The sequence below is a fragment of the Glandiceps talaboti genome, chromosome 1 (assembly GCF_964340395.1).
Source record: "Glandiceps talaboti chromosome 1, keGlaTala1.1, whole genome shotgun sequence".
In the NCBI taxonomy this organism is placed as follows: Eukaryota; Metazoa; Hemichordata; class Enteropneusta; family Spengelidae; genus Glandiceps; species Glandiceps talaboti.
Genome location: NC_135549.1, coordinates 14,339,474 through 14,360,327, shown reverse-complemented (window position 1 = coordinate 14,360,327; position 20,854 = coordinate 14,339,474). Strand labels below are relative to the sequence as shown.

General features: G+C 34.9%; 2 protein-coding genes across 2 annotated transcripts in view; both read right to left on the bottom strand.

Moving 5' to 3' along the window:
* Positions 1-7,417, bottom strand: part of LOC144438514 (plasma membrane calcium-transporting ATPase 2-like) — a 108,208-nt gene extending 100,791 nt beyond the window's left edge. Inside the window, exon 1 of the mRNA XM_078127577.1 lies at positions 7,263-7,417. The gene's annotated coding sequence lies outside the window, so the exon portion shown is untranslated. The remainder of the gene's footprint in view (positions 1-7,262) is intronic.
* A 5,120-nt stretch (positions 7,418-12,537) lies between these two features.
* The window catches only part of LOC144440244 (isoleucine--tRNA ligase, cytoplasmic-like), a 38,484-nt gene continuing 30,167 nt past the window's right edge, over positions 12,538-20,854 (bottom strand). Inside the window, exons 25-27 of the mRNA XM_078129571.1 lie at positions 15,351-15,636; positions 14,806-15,111; positions 12,538-14,544 (exon numbers count right to left, since the gene is read on the bottom strand). Coding sequence (XP_077985697.1) covers positions 14,471-14,544; positions 14,806-15,111; positions 15,351-15,636 — 666 coding nt within the window. The 3' untranslated portion in view covers positions 12,538-14,470. The remainder of the gene's footprint in view (positions 14,545-14,805; positions 15,112-15,350; positions 15,637-20,854) is intronic.

The window sequence follows — 20,854 nt, the reverse complement described above, 5'->3', positions numbered from 1 at the left end:
TTTTTAACCAACTGTGTTAAATGTTATAATGAGAAACACAGAATTACCTATGCTTCCCACACAGCCCGAGGCAATAGCTTAAATCTGACCTGCCAGTTGGAATACATATACATTTTGTCATATCACTCTCTGGAAAAAACAATATGTTTCCATCCTCTTCCTGTTGACTTTTTAAAACAAGCGCAGTCACAGACACGTTACTCTGAATGAAAATCCTTATGCCCCTCTTCCTGTCATTAAATGATACGCTCCAATGTTGCACATAGTAACTACAATGTCAATGAATATGGATAGGTGTGCAAGGTACTGATTACTATAACTACATAGATTAACATTATCCAAACCATAAATCAGCAGAAATTAATGAATACTGGAATGATATGATAACCAAATCACCATTTTATCATTTAATGAGTGGAAATATGAATTAAGTATTCTATTCACACTGGAGAGAGATAATAATGATTTAAAAATGGTTTGCAAGAATAGCTCAATGCTGCTGGAAGGGTACAACATTTAAAATGAAGACATTATTATATGGACCAAAGAGAAGTGGAAAGATTATATCCATTTATTTTCATATCACACCCAAACCTGCTGATGTCATACTAGTGTAAAACAATAGCTAATGCATCGTTTGCACAAAGGCCATTTGTGACGTCAATGGAAACGGTACTACTCCACCAACTAGATCAACCAACCCACATTTTTTTTTAATTCTCACAGAGTAATACCACTCTCCTTAGGAAAAAAAACATACTTCTTTCTTCTATTGGGAAAATTCCACTGGCAAACATATCCATCAAGTTGTCAGGCTCCTAATTTTGATGAATTTCTACCATTCTAAATGGTTCCATTCCCTTCAGCCATACATAAAAACATTAAGGGTTATGCAAATATTCTATTTTTAACCCAAGACATCTTAAGTTTCACCTGAGCATTCATCCTCCTGATGTACAAATAATTGTCAGTGAATGGATGTCTTGTAAGATTTATTACAAGACAAATGCATGGCTGTACTAGCCATGCAAACTGAATCATACGACATGGCCCCCAAAAATAGGTTATTTTTTTTACACCGTTTTCTTTTATAAAGATTTCCATTACAGATTCTCGCATAAAATAAAGATGCACAACTGCAATATAGATCAGCTAATGGCATGTACAGATAGGTCTATGTCATCAAAATCATTGCTCTAGCCTAGGAATGAATAAAAACCAGCAATGTGTGTCACTGTGTGACACATTTAATAATTAACACAATTTACATTCTATAGCACAAAGTACAAATAACGACTTTTTCCATATTTTTATTGCAAAGCCCCCAAACCTGAATGATGTACATATAATCATTGCAGATAAAATGTTTGCTAAATTAATTTATTTAAATGCATTTCACTACGGAACTGTATTTAGCCATCAGCCGATTACTAATCACAAGTCGCGACAATGATTGGTATTTTCTATTGTCATGCATACATCATATTGTTAGGTAACTGATATTTTAAAACAGGAGTGTTTCATAGTACTAATATCGTTTCATAATCCCTGCTATTTTTTTTTTTAGTATTTGGAAATTCAATAAATAAAAATTGTAACTTTACAATTTAACTTTACTAACCATACAATGCATGTACTATTATTTGCATACCGCTTCTGATGGAATCCAATTAATGGCAATTTTGCATTTAGTTAGTGACTTTGCATTTAAATTTCAAACAGGAAAATGCTAACTATTTGAATCACACATCACTTACTGACCATAAATTTGTTCATTGTAATTCAAAATATTCATGCATAGTTCTAATACTATAGAATGTGTTCCGTAACATAAAAATTATAAATTGATTTGTCTACATGTAGTTTAATACATTAAGTTCTTTAATCAGATAATGTTGGCACCATAATGGTGATTTCATTCAAGTAAATCATAAGATAAATAGTGACAATATCAAATTAGCGCATTGATATACAACTTTGGCTAATAATATGCACATATGATGTTCAAAAATGATCACATGGTATGCTTATTAAACCCATATATAATTCCTGTTCTAAATTTAGCTCCCTTAATGTATGAAGCAAGATGTCAAACATTTCAGTAAATGTATGGTATGCAAATTAGGGTGATCAATATACAAATATTTTGTTTAATCAAAGCTCTTCTTGTCATACCAATAAATAACTATACATAAATTTTAAAAGTTAGTACTACTACTTAGTACTAGTAGTAGTGCTAGAGATATCACACACAGAGACTGACAGAGACAGACAGACAAATGAATGGATGGGTGGATGGATGGACGGACAGACAGACAGACAGAGAGACAGGCAGGCAGACAGACAGAGACAGACAGACAGACAGACAGACAGACAGACAGACAGACAGACAGACAGACAGACAGACAGACACTCACTCACTCACAGATAACATTAGCTCCATTATGGGAAATAAAACCGGTTACATACCTAGACATTATCATCCAACCAAACATATAGGCCGTACTACCAGATGACACATGCATGTTCCAAAAGGAACGCCAACAAAATCTAAGAGATAAGTTGTCTGTATTATATTTGTTCCTCTATTTCAACCTACTCAATTTTTTAATCTCTGAAAGTGAAGAGTGGTTCTGTTCTAATGATAGAAACTATTACACATAAAATGCACAGGAAAATAATGGAATGAGCTCAAAGCTGCAAAAAAAATGTTGTGGGTGGACTGGTAATGCACTATAATGTCACATACAATGGTCAGTCAAATCCACTAGATTTTATTAATTGTACTTTCTATTTTTACACAGTAAATCAATAGAAATTGGTTTAATGTAAACCAAGCCATTATGACTCCCACACCTGGTGTCACAACATGCCGCCACATCTAATATTTCCATAAATGCCATTTTACCCCAACAATATCAGTTATTAAATTCAGAATTACTACATAAATTTGACCACAATATTACAGATTGATTTTTTTGGCGAATGGATTGCACATAGTATTTGAGTTACAACAGCCTAACTTGGGTTCTTCTATGACTAGTATTACAGAGTTGTGTGTTTGTTCTCCTCTGACCCCACATATGCATAATATATTCCCTTGTTTGGTATATTCCCTATCATTTGGACCAAGTTCCGCCTGTACGTGTAGTAATGATTACAAAGATTTATCACTCATATACTAGTATTTTACTACAAAAAGAACATAATTCAAAAGTCACACTAAATCAAATACAAGTCATAATAATACCAAATAAATGAACATACATATACCAATGCCATGTCTGCAGGTATGTGTGTGTGCTTGAAAAACAAACATGAATTTCAAAAAAAAAATGTGTTTCTTTGATCTAAATATCTCTTATTTGTGATATAAAAAAATCAACTTTCAGGCATGATTGAATAAATCCACTTCAAGTACTAGCTAATGTAGTTGTACAGTATCAATTACACACGAATGTTCTAACTGTTATAAATTGAATCTTTAAGAGAGCTGAAGCACATAGCCGCAATAGATCAGAGTATTGCCGAGTCCAAACATGAAATTTTGAATTAGTTCGAAATCAAATCAAAGTCAGATCTCTAATCCAACATGCTCTAAAACTTGTTACACTGTACCTTGCTCAAAGTACAACTGCAAGCACAGGGGTCTGCATGACCAGCCTACATGTACACAGATGCAAACACACAAAAGTAATTGCATCCTAAACAGCAAGCCCCCTGAAAAACTCTCAAGTTTGGAAATACTCCAATAAATTACTAAAATAGTGCTCACAATTATTACCCCTGGCACGGATCAATGGAGGCACAATGCTCCTTTATACTTCCTCAACTCCCTGGAGAGCATACAATCCATTGTAGCCTCTATAAGTGCATAGGATTAAAGCATTCACATTGCAACCTCTATCCTACTAGGTCCCCAATTATACAGCTGGGTTGACTGAGGCACAATTGTGGTTCAAATCTTGCCCAAGGACTTTTATAAGCCATTCAGAAACAAATGGCAGTCACTGGGCTCGAACCTGCAACCTGCTGATTCCAAGCCGGCCATGCTAAACATTTGCCCATAATGACTCCACATCAAATAGTTATTCCAATGGGGAGAATCGACATGAAATAACAAATCTATCCAAGTTGTTAGGAAGGCATGAATATGTTTATAAAAACCATATTGATTTCTGAGCTAGAAGTTTTGATGACATCTGGTTTTGTTTTCTTAAAATATGGCCAATAACTGATGAGGCTATGGTAGTATGGATGGAACAGTTGATGAAATAAACCTACATTCATATTGAGTTCTATCCTAGCAGCTAATACTGATTTCTTGTTGATATTGCAGGTACCCTGTCCAAACGTACACTGTATATAAAAGTACTATGTAGTGTAAAGTAAGTTCACTGGGTGAACAAAATCTCCTTGTCCTACTTCCATCAGATTTACACATCCACACCAAACGTTTGACTCCATACACATGTATACACATATTCTAGTATTAATTGCCACCTCCTAACTGACCACAAACTAGTACCACAGAGTAAGTCACTATGTAGATCTGACATAACAAAGTGAACAAGGATGCTATTGATCTACATACAACTTACTACCAAGCAAATTACATTAAATCACCCAAATCATTAATAGTAATAGCTACAAAATAACCAAAAAATAGCTACAAAATAACCAAAAAACATCTCAAAAAGTTAAACTACACCAATATATGACCATTTACAATATTATGTAGCTCCCTCTATCATACACTGTGGTTCAAAATTTATCTTGTAAGTATTGAAAATACACATGAATCAGTTTTAATACCAGCTATATGTAGTTCTCAGCATGGGTAAAACATGTAGCCTAGAAATAATGAAATATCAATCATAATCATTATGTATAAATAATATCATAGCATATGTTCTTTTTAAGACATAAATTTATGGCCATAAAACCAAATGTATAGGGACCCAGTAATAAAGTTCCCAGGCACCTCACTTCCCCTTTTGTTGTGACCCATGAAATTTGGAAACCATATTCCCAATGTACGTTGTATATTCCTATCAGTATAGAGTAGAGTAGCCCATGTTCTGGTACCACCACTGTAATGAAAACAACTTAGAATAAAAGCTGCATACTATCATTTTGGGAGCTCCTATAATTCTAAGGAAGAAAATGGAAGCTGATGTTGTAATACCTGACTACGGTAGCCCTTGTTACATGTAAGTAACTACACATGAATGATTACCTAGCTAGCTCACACTCACAGAAGACTTTCCTTGAAGAAGAATGCATGCATATGATACCTTTATAGATAGATTGTGATTTTACCAACTGAAGCATTTAGAAATCATCTCTTGGAATATACTGACAGTAGGTCAGTTTATGACATCATGATAGGTCACATTTTCCATTAAACTGAAAGTGTTCTGTGTCTAATGATAAATGGTAGACCCTGACTGATTCACTAAACAGTAATTCAGTGTTTGTATTCAATCATCTCATTTTGCATGGCCACAAATCATTTCTAAATAAAATGATCAAACTAAGAGCTTTTCCATTCCATTCCACTTAAAGAGTTGGATGAAAATATCAAACTGTTACCAACCAACAGTGAAAAAGTCCGTGAATTATCAATATACTGACAGTACAACACATGGCACACCAGGCTATTGTATTGGAAACAAAACCAATGACAAACGATATCACAATTTATGCTACTGTTATATATACATCAATACTTTTTTATTAACTGCCATGCAGCCAGATAAGCTTACCTGGATATGTATTCCAGGCCACTTATACACATTCACTGGTTATCTTTCCACTTTCATGACTGTTCATTTTTTGTGTCTGTCTAGCTGTCTGTCTGTCTGTGTCTGTCTGTCTCTCTGTCTGTCTGTCTGTCTGCCTGAAAGTTTATGAAAAGATTCTCAAAGAGACAAGGACAAAATAATTACATTTTAGTGGAAACCTGATTCCAGATCTGGATTTTAGTCAACTTTAAACCAAAGTGTTATGACTGCCAGCCATTGAGTGTCAAGCTTAGAGGGTGCCCTTCTTTGGTTTTTGAATAGCATAGCTGACTTATCAAAACTGTTCAGTGATTTGTATTCATATATGCATTTGTTTTTGCTAGATAATATTTATCAGTGTGATCAAAAGATCAATAAATTCATTTTATTTGATTATGAATATCTTATCAAATACTGATACATATAAAAAAAAAATGAAATAATTTATGACATGTAAAATTTATGCTAAAATAAATTATTGTAATATCATAAACATGACCAGATATTTTGCATACACTGGCTGCAATACAGCGATCTTTCACCTTTTCACTTCACTATTACACAGTACCTACTACACATTATTTTTACCATTAAACCTTTAACCCAAAAAATCAACTACCCACTGATCTGACCGTGACTTAGACTGACAGCGACATATCAAAGTAATTCCTTCCGTTCATTACATGCAATGATGCATCAATATGCAGTCTGACTCCAACTTCCAAGGAAATTTGTAGTAATACTACTATACGGTATATTCTATTCAAATCTTTTCTTCCTTTTTTTTTTTTTTAATTTATTTTATTATGGAAAAAAATTTGCAAGATGCATATATTGATCGTGAATAATAACTAAGTCAATATATTGAAGCGTCAATAAATATTTGAATTTGAGATAAACCTTGTATCGAGGAGAGCGACTCCATCAGAAGATGAATATAATTATCATAATTTTCTTATAATACAATTCTATTACCTTGCCTTGTCACCAAACCATTTGCAAATATTCGCTTCCAAACTGTGTGCTGGATCTCATATATGAATAACACACAATATACAGTTGTATTACACCAGCCTTCCCCGTTTTCAGTGTCAATGAACACAATAATACTGAAATACATCTCCCGTGCCTGATCAGTGATTTACTCGTATTCGTAAAGACTACAGCAAAGGTGCTAGGTGTACTGTACGAGGTTTTTTAGCTGAACACAGCCATAAAAATACTGTTTTTATATCAATTCACTTTACAAATACAATGATCTAATGACTTGCAGTCCAAAACTAAACTAACTGTGACTGCTTTACGGATGAGAATAAAAAAAAGTACTGTGAGTAAATTACGATGTGCTATTTTCCAAGTGTGGAATACACATTGTGCCGATCGAGCGACCACTCGAACATGGCACATGACTTGGATCGCGGATTACCGTATGATGTCATGAATTTATAGATCGCATGATTTGCTGCATGTACTTACATTCAGATCGGTGATATCAAGTGACCTAATGCGGTCTTGGAAAGCAGTTATCTCCTCTCCCGTTCGGTGTGTGTAAAGACTGGTAACCACTTCTCTGTTCCCCAAATATATACTAGAACGAGCAGGGGGCTCCAAAAATATTGCAGGAGGCTCAGGTCAGATTTCGAACCACCCCACGTCAAATCACGTGACCCGACAACCCTTTCCGTAACCTCTCTTTTGATTGGTCTCCTATTTTTATTTGCATATTGCCTAGGAACTGTGACGTCAGTAAGTAGGTACTCGAGCCTATCCTTTGCACCTTTCACCTTATCACCTGCACTATATCTCTGTCTCACAGGCACTTGTCTCCCGAGATATGTTTCAGAATCCAATAAAAACACGGGTTTCTAGGATCGCGTAAGTCTACACACCGCTTTATATTTCGCGGTGTGTGGACTTTTTATAAATGTATCATATACTCGATCCTAGAAAACCGTGTTGTTTTATCCTTTCATATATTATATAATTTATTATTTGCCAAGTATCTCAATATTATCGATATTTTATTGTATACAGAAACATATCTCGGGAAGCAAGTGCCTGTGCTCTGTCCATAGGTATTTCATGTATTGTGTGGTCACCGTTGCATCACTACATGTGTTTCCAAAAGATGAATAGTGTACTGCACTGTGGCTGGATAATGTCACCATCGTTACCGCGTACGTATATAGATATGGCAACGTGACAGTGACTCAATATAGCACACCCACATAAGTTTCATTGATTGTTCCGCGTGATTATTACAAGACTTGAATTGTATTTTAAAAATAGAAATTTAGTTATAAAACTGTTCTAAAAATAGTTTTGTCTTTGCCTACGGTGGCTGAAACGAGCTAAAAATAAACAACGGGGCAGTTTTCCTTACCTACTTGTTGCTTCCCTGACACCCAACTGACGTCATGGAAAGCTATTTTTAGACACAGAAATGTCACAAGATAAACTTTTTTTTAACAGTAGTACGGGATACCGCAACATCCCTTTTCTTGACAACGGAAATATCACATTTGAATTTCTGCCCACGTAGACAAAAAAACAACCAAAAGTATAACAAAAAAAAATTAACATGTGGTACAGACTTACATTTTATATTCTAATTACCAAGCGAGGATGACTTTTCTTTTATACTCCTGTCTTCAGCTGAACTCCCACCGAAAAGTTTCTCTCATACAAAATGGTGCATGTGATTTTTTTTCTTTTATGAAAGAAAGGTGAAAAGACACCAATAGGCTATAGGCCTTGGACTGGTGAGAGTGACACTTTGGTTGCCCTGTGAATAGCTGCAATGACGTCAAACTAAAGCCACTCAAATACACATGTTTAAAGACTATTGTGTTTGTTTACTGGTGGAACAAAACAGAATGCCAAAGGACGCACACACGTCAACCTAAAATTCACACTTCTGTGACTTAATTTTCTAAAAATAGCATTCAACAAAGACTGGTATCCGGGGTCCAACGTCACAGACCCTCCACCAACGCATAGGGGCGTATAGTGTTTCTTAGATTGTTGTTATCATGGTCTACAGGCTAAATATAACAACGTTTTGACTATATATTCCTATCTGTAAGGAAAAACACTACTGGTATAGAGGTTGATACATTTGTAGCAGCAGAATTCGTAATCTAAGCAATAATATTAATACGTGCCCCTCTGCACCAACGTGTATGCACAGACACACCATTGGTTGTAGTATTATAAAGGTAGTCTAGTTCCCATACAGTATCGTTACGATTTATATCTTCACTCATTCTAGTCATCAAGACTATTATAAATGCGACTGCTGGGGAAACATTTAGAAACAAACAGGGCACACAGTTTGTGTGACACTTCTTTAGGCACAGATTATCGTTATGAACACTCTTGCCAATTTTGAGTAGTTGAAATCGGGTTACCTGCACTGTGGGCAGTTACAAATTCCCACTTTCAAATGCAATAAGCTAGTCAAGATTGAAATCTTCCAAGTTGAATTTTGTTGAGACCATCTAGTTTTCATTTTCATTTTCTGTACTACAAGCCGGTATATTGGTAAACTGTTACAAATAAGCTTCATGCTAGAACACCTACTCATGGTGTTACAAACTTGAGTAAAGAAATAACCTGAGTATATACAACAGATAAACCATGAACAAACTCTATTCTCTATGGATCACTCATATTGCACTCTTTGGACATCAATTGCCTATGTACCGCGACCTTGAATGACCTCCATTACCAGAAGAAGGCAATGTTCATGAAAGCTGAAGAATAGTTTCACAGTGTAATATTGCTAAAACAATGGGGTAATTGCTCATGCCATAGATACTCTTCAAGGTCAGTTGTGTGGATGAATTGCATTAAAAATAAGGGGTTCTCAAACAAATATAGTGTTGGACATTTGCACCATGCTTCAATATTATACTACATAGTGCAAGATTAACATCCTCCTAAGGGCAAGGTCAATACTAAACTAAAGGGGGTCCCATACACATATATAGTGTTGGGCATGTACCACACTTCAATACCATATAATACAGGTCTGTTCAAGATTAACATTCTCCTTGAAGGGAAAGGTCAATACTAAACTAAAGGGCCTGGGTTCATACACATAGTGTTGGACACTTGAACCCCACCTCAATACCATATATACAGGTCTATGCAAGATTAACATTCTCCTTGAAGGGCAAGGTCAATACTAAACTAAAGGGGGTTCATACACGTAGTGTTGGACACTTGAACCACACTTCAATGTCATTATATAGGTCTGTGCAAGATTGACATTTCTTCTTGAAGGGCAAGGTCAATACTAAACTAAAGGGGGTCCATACACATATATAGTGTTGGACACTTGAACCACACTTCAATACCATACAGGTCTGTGCAAGATTGATATTTCTCCTTAGAAAGGAAGGTAAAAGTCAACACAAAACTAGAGGGGTCCCAAACAAATATAGTGTTGGACACTTGAACCACACTTTATTAGACAGTTCCTACAACACATGAGAAACCGTGTAAGATAGATATTTCTCTTTGAAGATGACAGTCAAAGTCATGCTACATTCCAAGGGTCTCATATATTATTATAGTTCTAGACACTTGAACCACTGGAGTGTGATGTTTTTGGTGCCTTCCAACTTATTCAATATTAACTTCTTGAAAAAATGCAGACAATGAATACAGACATGAAATTGACATACCGGAGCTCGTTGAAACAATTTAACATCACTGTCAAATCTATAATCAAATACAAGGAACAGCATGGTATTGATTTGTGTTTACAATAATAAGATGCTTGTCAAATGAAATTAGTGTGCTACAAGTACTTACACTTTTATTTATGGCTAATCAGCTCTCTACAGTGACTCTCCATTTGAAAGAATGGCTAAAGAGAAAGAAGATGAACCGTCAAAGTGATGTATGAATTCAGTGTGACAAGGAGAGGTAGATTTGTACCTATAATATATGACTATGTGGTGATAGTACAGTCACATACTGATAGGATGGTCATAAATCAGTTTCTTAAAAAGCTCCTTCATTCTTCTACACGTTCATCTGAAAGCATCCTTTAAATCTCACACTTTAAGATTGAGTAGAATAAACCACCCTGTTGAAACAATTCAAACAAAACATAAACTGCGGCTTGAAGATTTTTATAGGAAATCGATCAATTATCATATGAAGACTTCTGCAATGAAGCAATCCATCCCATCCATCAATCGATTGATCGATCGATCAATTCAGGATTTCTGTAATGCCAAAAATGGAAACTGGGAATGATTCATTGTATTACATGTTCGACAGTTCAAGTAGAAATAAATCTTCTGCCCTGCTCACATCTATTTATCAATGCTTCAGTTGGCATATTTCCTGGGGTTCAAAGAAGATTGGTGCCATGAAATAAACCTACAAAAGCACATTGAACATTTCATGTAATATGTATAAACACTAAATTTTGGCTGAAAAAATTGTCAAGTCCTGTACCATGATATACAAAGCATGACAGAAATATTATCCTTGATACTTCATTTAGTTGGTTGATCCTGGCCATGTCCTCTCAACACTTGCTTTCATAAACATTTGAATTTAGTATTTTACTTTATAAGAGGTATCGGCAAGAAAACAGGCTGCAATTTCTTAAAGGATTTTAAATCTACCCACTGTGTTAGATGATGTCAATGGCGCACCATGTGATAGGAATCTATGAGGAGGGTGCAAGACATACACATAGTAGACAAAATCAGCCAATCAAAAAGGGAATGATTTCATGATGGACTTAAGATATATCTAAGAGGGCTGAGCTGCTGTTATGTGAAATGTAATATAATTTTAGGTTTGAACACAGAGCTGTTGGGCAAATGTCCGTATATAAAGCAGGTGTTGAGAGGACAAACCCAGAAATCAATCAAGTAAAGAGTCTTGGCTATAGGAACTTTTGCTATCTGATTGCAGTTTCTGTTTCATTTTTACATCGTGGAACAAAGGCATTGTAAAGATGCAGTTTGTTCTAGCAGCTATAGGTAATGTAACAAAGATTTTGGAGGTACAATAATTACCAAGGTCAAAATTTGACATACTCAACAAAAATCTTTTCATTTTCCAAATAATACTGTAAGACGCAAACCTGGGTCTTTGATTATGGTGTAAATGACACAAATATCCATCCTCAAATATCACAAATTTTTGATACAGCATTAAACATGTTGAGAGAAAGTCAGTCACTGTTTTAGTCAGTTTTTTAGCTGATTTTGTTTTGAAGTCTCTGATGAAGCATATATTATTACGAAACCTGGTCTGATATTTACAGCGATTTTTATATTCATTTATTGCAGATATTCTCACATTCTGGCACCGTTCAATTGAATACAAAGTGTCTGTTCTGTTCTTGACTATGGAATAACAAGATTCAAGTTAGACACAGTGATTCTTCAGTGGTACCAAAAACCCAGTATTCAGAGCCAACAGAAACATCTACACCTGGTGTTAACGCTACTCATGTCTGTCAAATACAAAGCCAAAAAATTACTGAAGAGTTCAAGCCCTTTTAATTCTGTTCGAGAGTAATCTTAGGAGAGATGGCAGATAACACTATGCCTTACGTTAACAAGATCCTGTGAGACTGTTCACAAAGAATACATATTAACAGAGTCGTTTTTGTGAAAGTCAAGTAGACTGTTGATTGCTATTACCTGATTAAATTTCTTACCTGACAAAACAGTTTAATCCTACAAATAGAGCAGCTAACAAGCGTTTGGAGACACACAAAATAGCTGAGTCCTACAGACAGAGAGGCTGACAAGTGTTTGGAGACACACAAATGAGCTGGTTTCGACACACACAAAATGGTTTAATTCTACAGTAAAGCAGCTAGTAACCCAAAAGTTTGACAACACACCAAATTATTTAATCCTAGCTACAGATAAGTCTGAACTCAAAATATTTTAATTCTACGGATGGGGTAGTTGATATCTCAAGTTTTGACAGACAGTACATAACAATGCCAACATTTCATGACACTTTCAAGACAGTCACTAGCTTACAATGCGTAACCACTGCAATAGCTTTATAATATGGTTGCAGTATCTATTGTTATAGTTTACTTGGTAAAATAATAGTAAAATTGCAATATTTTTTTGTATCAACACACATCACCCTGTTCTACCTAGAATGGGAGTTGTGTGAAACATTGATAGCCTGGTCTGAATTTTGTGTTCAGAATACATGTCATTTATTGAACATCACTTTTCGGGTGGGTAATTAGCTAAATAAAGGAAATTCCAGATTAGAACCTTAGTGGCAGACTATAATCATGTTTTCTGGAAGAAACTGGTAAATAGAAATGAATGCTGGGTGCTGAAGTATAACTACCTGGTACCCATGAGACAATAAAATCAGCCATTTTGTAATTTCTGCTTGATATATATTTTTGCAATATTTGAAATTTATTTCAAAAGGAAAAGACAAAACTACAAAGTAATCCATGAAATTCTTCAGCCATAATGCTTTCACATAGCGTAGTTAGGATGAATATGTGCTTTTCTTGAATACTTTTTTTTTGCTGTTTAGCAACAGTACTAACAATACAAATCTCTTCACAAATGTCTCATCAACATGAAATTCATAGATATTTGACAAAACAATCAAAAATTGTTAGCAATAACTCTTAAGATGCAATAATGAACGGCTCTGGGTTCATAGTTACACATGAAAAATTCTACTCACAGAGTCAAACAAATGTTTGGTACATCCTGGACAACGTACATGTAGTCTGTAAGGTACGTCATTACGGGATGCCCTCACACATCGTTCAACCTCTCCCACAGACAGTGAGGGCGGAATGACATGACATACAGTCTACTGACAGCAAAAATTGGGGGATTTTGCTTTCAAACATTTTTTTTAAAATCTGAGTAGAAATGATCATTTGTAATCCTTTAGATATTACAACAAGAGTTTCTATTTTGACATATTGCAACAATAATATATACGTTCAACTAAAGTAAAAAGTATTTTAACACGTATCACACATTATTTGTATCATGTGGTCTGGATACTTGAAATAACCTGATTCACAAACATTGCAGCTTCTGAAATTTCTGACATAATTTCTTGATTTTGAAAATCTCGTGAAAATATAATTCGTCGTAGTTCATTCTTGCATGGTTTAAGTCTTAGTAACTTAGACTTGTACTATCAGAGAGAGAAAGAAAGTCTATACCTAAAACCAACTCAAAATTAGTTCTCATCGTAACCTGTACAATATAGTGTTGTGTAATTTGATTTGATTTCCTGGACTTAATTTTTTCTGAACAGCTTTCCTTTTTCCCCAATGATTATTAATTCCTACATCTATCAGCAGTTTACAGACCATTCTATTATCTTCATTTCTAGCTGTTTTTAAATACGATTATTTATGCATGGATAAAAGTCGCTGATTCATCAACTGACTTTATGAAAATCATCACTGTTAAATAAACTTGGGGAATAAAATATGATGTACTGATCACTGTAGCACAAATAGAGTAAAATGGAAGCTTGCATTTAGTTGCTCAGTTAACCAGAACCTGAGTAAAATGTGCATTATTCATAAAACATTGCTAGGACAGAGTAATCATGAACTGCTCCTCTTAGTTAATAGCGATGGGATACAAGACTGAATATGATGATGATGATGATGCATATCTTCTCTATGGTTATTCCTTGGTGAATCCATATAGTGTACTCCCATGGAGGGATAAGACATCCTGCACTGACTTCTGGCATATTTCTGTAAAGATATACAAGATACCAATCAGTCTCATTCCAGCTCTATTTATCTTTCTTGTGCTTTAGAAGCAAAGATACGTCTTAAAGAAGCCACTGAGTGGGGAACAGTTACAGTGTTTGAACTAGAGACTACAAAACACAAGAAAAGTATCAAAATTCCTTCAATGTTTCTGTCTTATAAATATAATCATTCAGTGAAGGCAAGACATACTCAAGAATTCTTAATCAAAGTGTACATTCTGTGATTCTGTCTACAACTTACCACTTGTTTTATTTTTCGTGCCATAAAGTTTCAACTTGCTACCCTGCAAACCAAATATAACACCAGCTTGCTTCACAAGTTCACTGACAGTTATGGGGCGCCCTCCCTGTGGACTCTCCAGTAGTAAAGTTCCTTTGGTACCATTGGCTCCAAGCTGCGGCTTGGCATCAACAAGTTCAACATTGACAAACTTACAGAATGGAGCATCAGAAGGTGTCACAGGACACAGCTGGGATTTGTGTGACTGGGCAAACACTGTAGTTCCATGAAGACTAAGTATGTTCTGCACGCTTTCTGATGATAATTCTGAAAGTAAAAGTAAAGTGAGCAATCAATTTGTTCTGGAGAGTGTCTTCAGTCTGAGAATGTTTGAAAATCTTATTTTCACTGCAACACCTTCGACTTTATTTTACATCAACCATGTACTCCTATACTGGTATTACAAACTTCACAAAATGAATCTTCTACAGGCTCATCTGGACTCCAAAAATAACTATTTGACAAGTTACAGTGATAACATAAATGCTAAACAAATACAAACGTACCTTCTCCTGACACCTCATCATCATCATCATTAGCTGCTTTCTTTCCTCTACAAAGTGTTATTTCAGCACCTTCATTAAAGGCCACTTTGATTTGTTTCATAACTTGACTCATACTGACAGTAAAGTCTCCTCTTGGATTCTCCAACAAGATGGTGCCATTCTTTGCTTTATTTCCAGTCTGCAGGGCAACGTTGATATACCTACAGAATGGACCTCCAGCTGGTGGACTGGACTCGGACTCCACGTGTCCTCTTACGATGGTGAGGTCCAAGGTTGCACCTTTTAACTAGAAAAGAACATTCAAGTTATCCTCAGAATCTATTATAAGTTATGTAACATTGGTCGACCTATGAGATATTACTCATCATGCATACATTATATTACATAATGTTAGTTTTTTTTATATGGTAGCACTTTCCCACACTGTGCTCAAAGCATGTAATAATTGTTATACCTTGTACGGACCTATAACTGCACAAGGGCCCTTAATACTTCCTGAATTCCCTGGAAAGTATACAATCCATTGCAGCCTCTGTACAAACCCACCATTAAAGCATTCACATTGCAAACTCTATCCTATCAGGTCTCCAGTTATACAGCTTTATTGACTGAGGCACAATTGAGGTTCAAATCTTGCCCAAGGACTTTATAGCCATTCAGAAACAAACGGCAGCAGTGAAGCTTGAACCTACAACCTGTAGATTCCAAGCTGACAACTATAACCACTCAACCATTATGACTCCACATATCATTTCTATAGACACAGTGGACCGAATTCAAATTCTAGCACTAAAGTTAATATCATATTAATATAAAAATATATGTCAGCTTGGACTTATAAGTCATATTATGTTAAACCATCATAAATATAAGACATCCCTTGGCACAAATCAATTTTCTGTATCACACTACCTGACTTGCTAGCAAGTTTAATAGTAAGACATATATGAGTGTGATGATTGCTTATTCATAACATCACTTCGATGTGATAGTGACACTGTCTGTGTCAACACAGTAGAGTTTCATTTGTTATAGCAATTCACACAGTAGTCAAAATGACACGATTGTGCATACCAAGATTTAATTGGATGTGAAGTTTTCCAATATAGCGTTAGTTGGGTCGTTTTTTTTATACAGCTATACATGAGTTTCTAACTACTTTTTATTTGAATTCTGTATCAACATCAGATAATTATAATATTGTATGTTTTGGAATAATACAATAATGTGTAGTGCAGTCTTGGTTTTGAGTTGGAGAATGATCGGATAAGTAGACATTCTGTGATCATTTTATTACGTATTCCATGGTACCTTTTTGGCAAACAGATATTCACACCGACAGACAGACAGACAGACAGACAGACAGACAGACAGGTCGAGCAATCAAAAAACAAGTCACAAATCTTACAATCAAGTCACTTTAATACTACTGAAGATCTGGGATTTCCACAGATGAAGCTAACACCAACCAACAAACATCATTCATGATGTCATGATTTGTTGGCTGTCGACAATACAACCCTTGTAAATTGAAACCCAAGCAAACTGTCTGGTAGAATAAAAAAAAAAAAATTACAGTAAAACTGCAAACTGTCAGAGAACATGAATGCAAATTTACACGTTCAAAGAAATTGCTGATTTAGTAATGACTTGCTAGCAAGTTTAATAGTAAGACATATATGAGTGTGATGATTGCTTATTCATAACATCACTTCGATGTGATAGTGACACTGTCTGTGTCAACACAGTAGAGTTTCATTTGTTATAGCAATTCACACAGTAGTCAAAATGACACGATTGTGCATACCAAGATTTAATTGGATGTGAAGTTTTCCAATATAGCGTTAGTTGGGTCGTTTTTTTTATACAGCTATACATGAGTTTCTAACTACTTTTTATTTGAATTCTGTATCAACATCAGATAATTATAATATTGTATGTTTTGGAATAATACAATAATGTGTAGTGCAGTCTTGGTTTTGAGTTGGAGAATGATCGGATAAGTAGACATTCTGTGATCATTTTATTACGTATTCCATGGTACCTTTTTGGCAAACAGATATTCACACCGACAGACAGACAGACAGACAGACAGACAGACAGACAGGTCGAGCAATCAAAAAACAAGTCACAAATCTTACAATCAAGTCACTTTAATACTACTGAAGATCTGGGATTTCCACAGATGAAGCTAACACCAACCAACAAACATCATTCATGATGTCATGATTTGTTGGCTGTCGACAATACAACCCTTGTAAATTGAAACCCAAGCAAACTGTCTGGTGGAATAAAAAAAAAAAAATTACAGTAAAACTGCAAACTGTCAGAGAACATGAATGCAAATTTACACGTTCAAAGAAATTGCTGATTTAGTAATCTAATTTTATAGTGTACATCAGTCCAGTGAGAATGATAAGCACTGTTAGGTCAAAGTTCACATAAACCGAGTTCCTTGTGTTATGTACCATGTAATTTTATCTTGTTAAATTACTTCATTGACAAAACAATATTGACAATTATTCATCACGCTTATTTATCCAAGGCATGGGACAAGATGTAATTGTTTTTAATATCATATCAAATTTAACCAAACACAACAGGACAGACTCACATTCAATGAACTGTTTTCAAAGATACAGAACATTTTCAGTCCAACGATTTCTATATATGAATCAATTGTTTTACATGTCAATATCAAATGGTACAAAATTTGATTTAAAATGTTCTAAACTTGTAAAATGTTGCCCACTACAGAATGAGGTGAGCAGCTTGTGTATTCAAACCTAGGATACAGTGACAGCCAATACATGCCATCCTAGTAATAAACAAGTAGAAAGATAAATGATAACCCATTTACATGAAGTGGGGGAAAGATAAGTTCTAATATAACACACTACCCTGATATCTAGTTTACTTATTTATTATTGATAGATATACAGATCTTGCAACCCATTTAGTTCAAAGCACTATGTCATCAGAATGACTGAAACACAAATTTTCATTTCTATGGAAGTTTTTGGCACATCTCCAGTTTATTTTGGACCACAATCAAAGGTATGATAATTCTGAATCAATCTATATCAAAATTATCAATCAAAAGTATCTGGATCAAAAAATAATTGATGGAAAAATAGATCCACCACATATTCCACCATTTTAAGCAGTAAAGCACTTTCAATAGTTCTGAGTGACTTTATAGAATGATGTACGGATTATGGAGCTTAGATGTACTTGACATTTTTTCAACCTTATTTCATCCTTCTTAATAGCAAGTAGGTACTCTAATTTACGGCTGGCAAGAAAAGTACACTTGATACCACAAATTCTCAGAATGTTCACTTTTTTTTTAAAGTCTCAAAACTCTACTTTGATTCAACATACCATTGATCTGTTTACCCACAATGCAGTACTGCTGATGACTGCAGAGATGTGATTACTGAAAGCACATTAGACTTCCACAGCTTACATAAGAGATGACATCAGCATTCACATCACACACACCTGGAGAAGACTTCTACTTACGATTGGAGATAAACTTTAAAAGCTTTGCTGAATGAGAAAGACTCCATGCACAAATTGAGTACAATTTTGCTTTATAATTCTCCATTACAAATAAAACTCAAGTACTCTACATACCATGTATGAGAATAACTTACAAAGTCAAGACTTCTTTACAATACTTAAATACACTATAACTTGATTGAAGCTGCATATCTCAGCAATTAAATTCTACTAACGAGCCCTGAAGTTTTATTTTGATTGCTTAATCTCTTTCATCTAATTTGTCTAGTGACAACTATTTATGTATTAAGACTGTAAAATTATAATCAGCCTGATGTCAAAGTCCAAGTTGTTGTTCTTTCACTAGAAAACATTCACCAGATTAAATTTCAGCATAAAACTAGAGTAGTTGAAGAGTTTCTGTTTAGTATTACACAAACAATGTAAGCTTTTAAACTCTCTTGATTAAACGAGTTTGGATTTGGAACAATTTCCTTGTTCGCTATCACATCATATTTGTAAAGATCTAATCAACTCTGGCGGCTGTTGACTATAGTATATTATAGCTAGATGTTAAAAAATTCCCTAGCCAAAAGATTCCGTTTGAAAAGTTAGGCCTCTGATTTACATCTGACAAAATAGACCAAGAAAAAGTACAAATTGAGTTCACTAGACCCTACGTGTGTGTGACTAAAATTGATGAAGTTATTTTTCAAACATGGTAGAAAATGCGTGACTTTGATGAATATCATTTTCAAACATGATCGAACAAGATGTTAACCACCAACATGTACATGGCAGACAAATGTTGGCACTTAGAAATCAAAAAGTAACGGTGGGTGACAGTTTCATTGATATTCATTCCATGCTCACTTGTAGTTAATTTAGCCGGCTAGCTTGTATTACTTGTAGAATTAAACTCAGTGTGTGTGCTGACATCGCTAAAGTGTATTACTTTTCAGTGCTTATCATATCCAAGTTTGCCGTGTTACGATATTGCTTTGGCGGCTCCTATGAAGATTCGCACGAACAGCTAGCTCAGTTGTTGCACCCATTTTTAGTTCATTTGTGCTGACAACTTTGCATGGAAACTAAATGTTTGAACTGAAGTTGGTGTAGAGAATTAATTACAAACGTTTTTGTAAAGATTTCAATGTTTTGACATCTTCCACAATCATTTTGGTATGACTTTACAAAAACAAAATTCCAACTGTACAGACACTGCTTAGCACACAAACATGTCAAAATGACACTGTATCACACTGAACACATATCGACCTTACTGTCACTTATCAAAACCAAATCAGACATTTAGACACTTTGGAATAATCATTAACATTCACACTAAGATACAATGCAGCAATTCACTCATGCACTTTCAATTTGTAGTATCACTGATTGATGAAAGCTAATGTGGAAGTCACAACAATAAACACTGTGTAGCCACATTAACTTTCTACACCAACAATACTCTTGTAGTCACTATTTAGTAATAGTATCGAACTTATTTCAACCTTTGAAACCCAGGGTGATGTTCTCTTTAAAGCAGATGTCATCAACTTGTCCAAAAGTTACAACAGTCAGTAAGATCTTTGGTATTCAATCAGTGTAGTTAGTTTTGACTTCTTTCTCTTGATTTAAATGAACTTCTAATTTGATGTATGAACTGATTTATAAGATCGTTAAGTAAACTGTGTTGTTTCTACTTACAATAATGATGGACTAAATCACCATAGTGATGAAGTATATCACCATAGCGATGAACTACATCACCATTCTGATTTCAACTCATGAATAAACTGACCGTTGTCTGCACTGTGTAAAGCAAACGGCAGAGCGGTAAAGTTTGTACAGAACGTGACTTGTAATTACAATCAACAACACAAGTTTTCAGATGAATGGGCAATGCCACTAACAACATAAGATAAAACGAATTCATTTTCATGTTGAAAGATAAAAGTGGCATAAACAAAATGAGTTACTCATTTCAAGGATCCTAT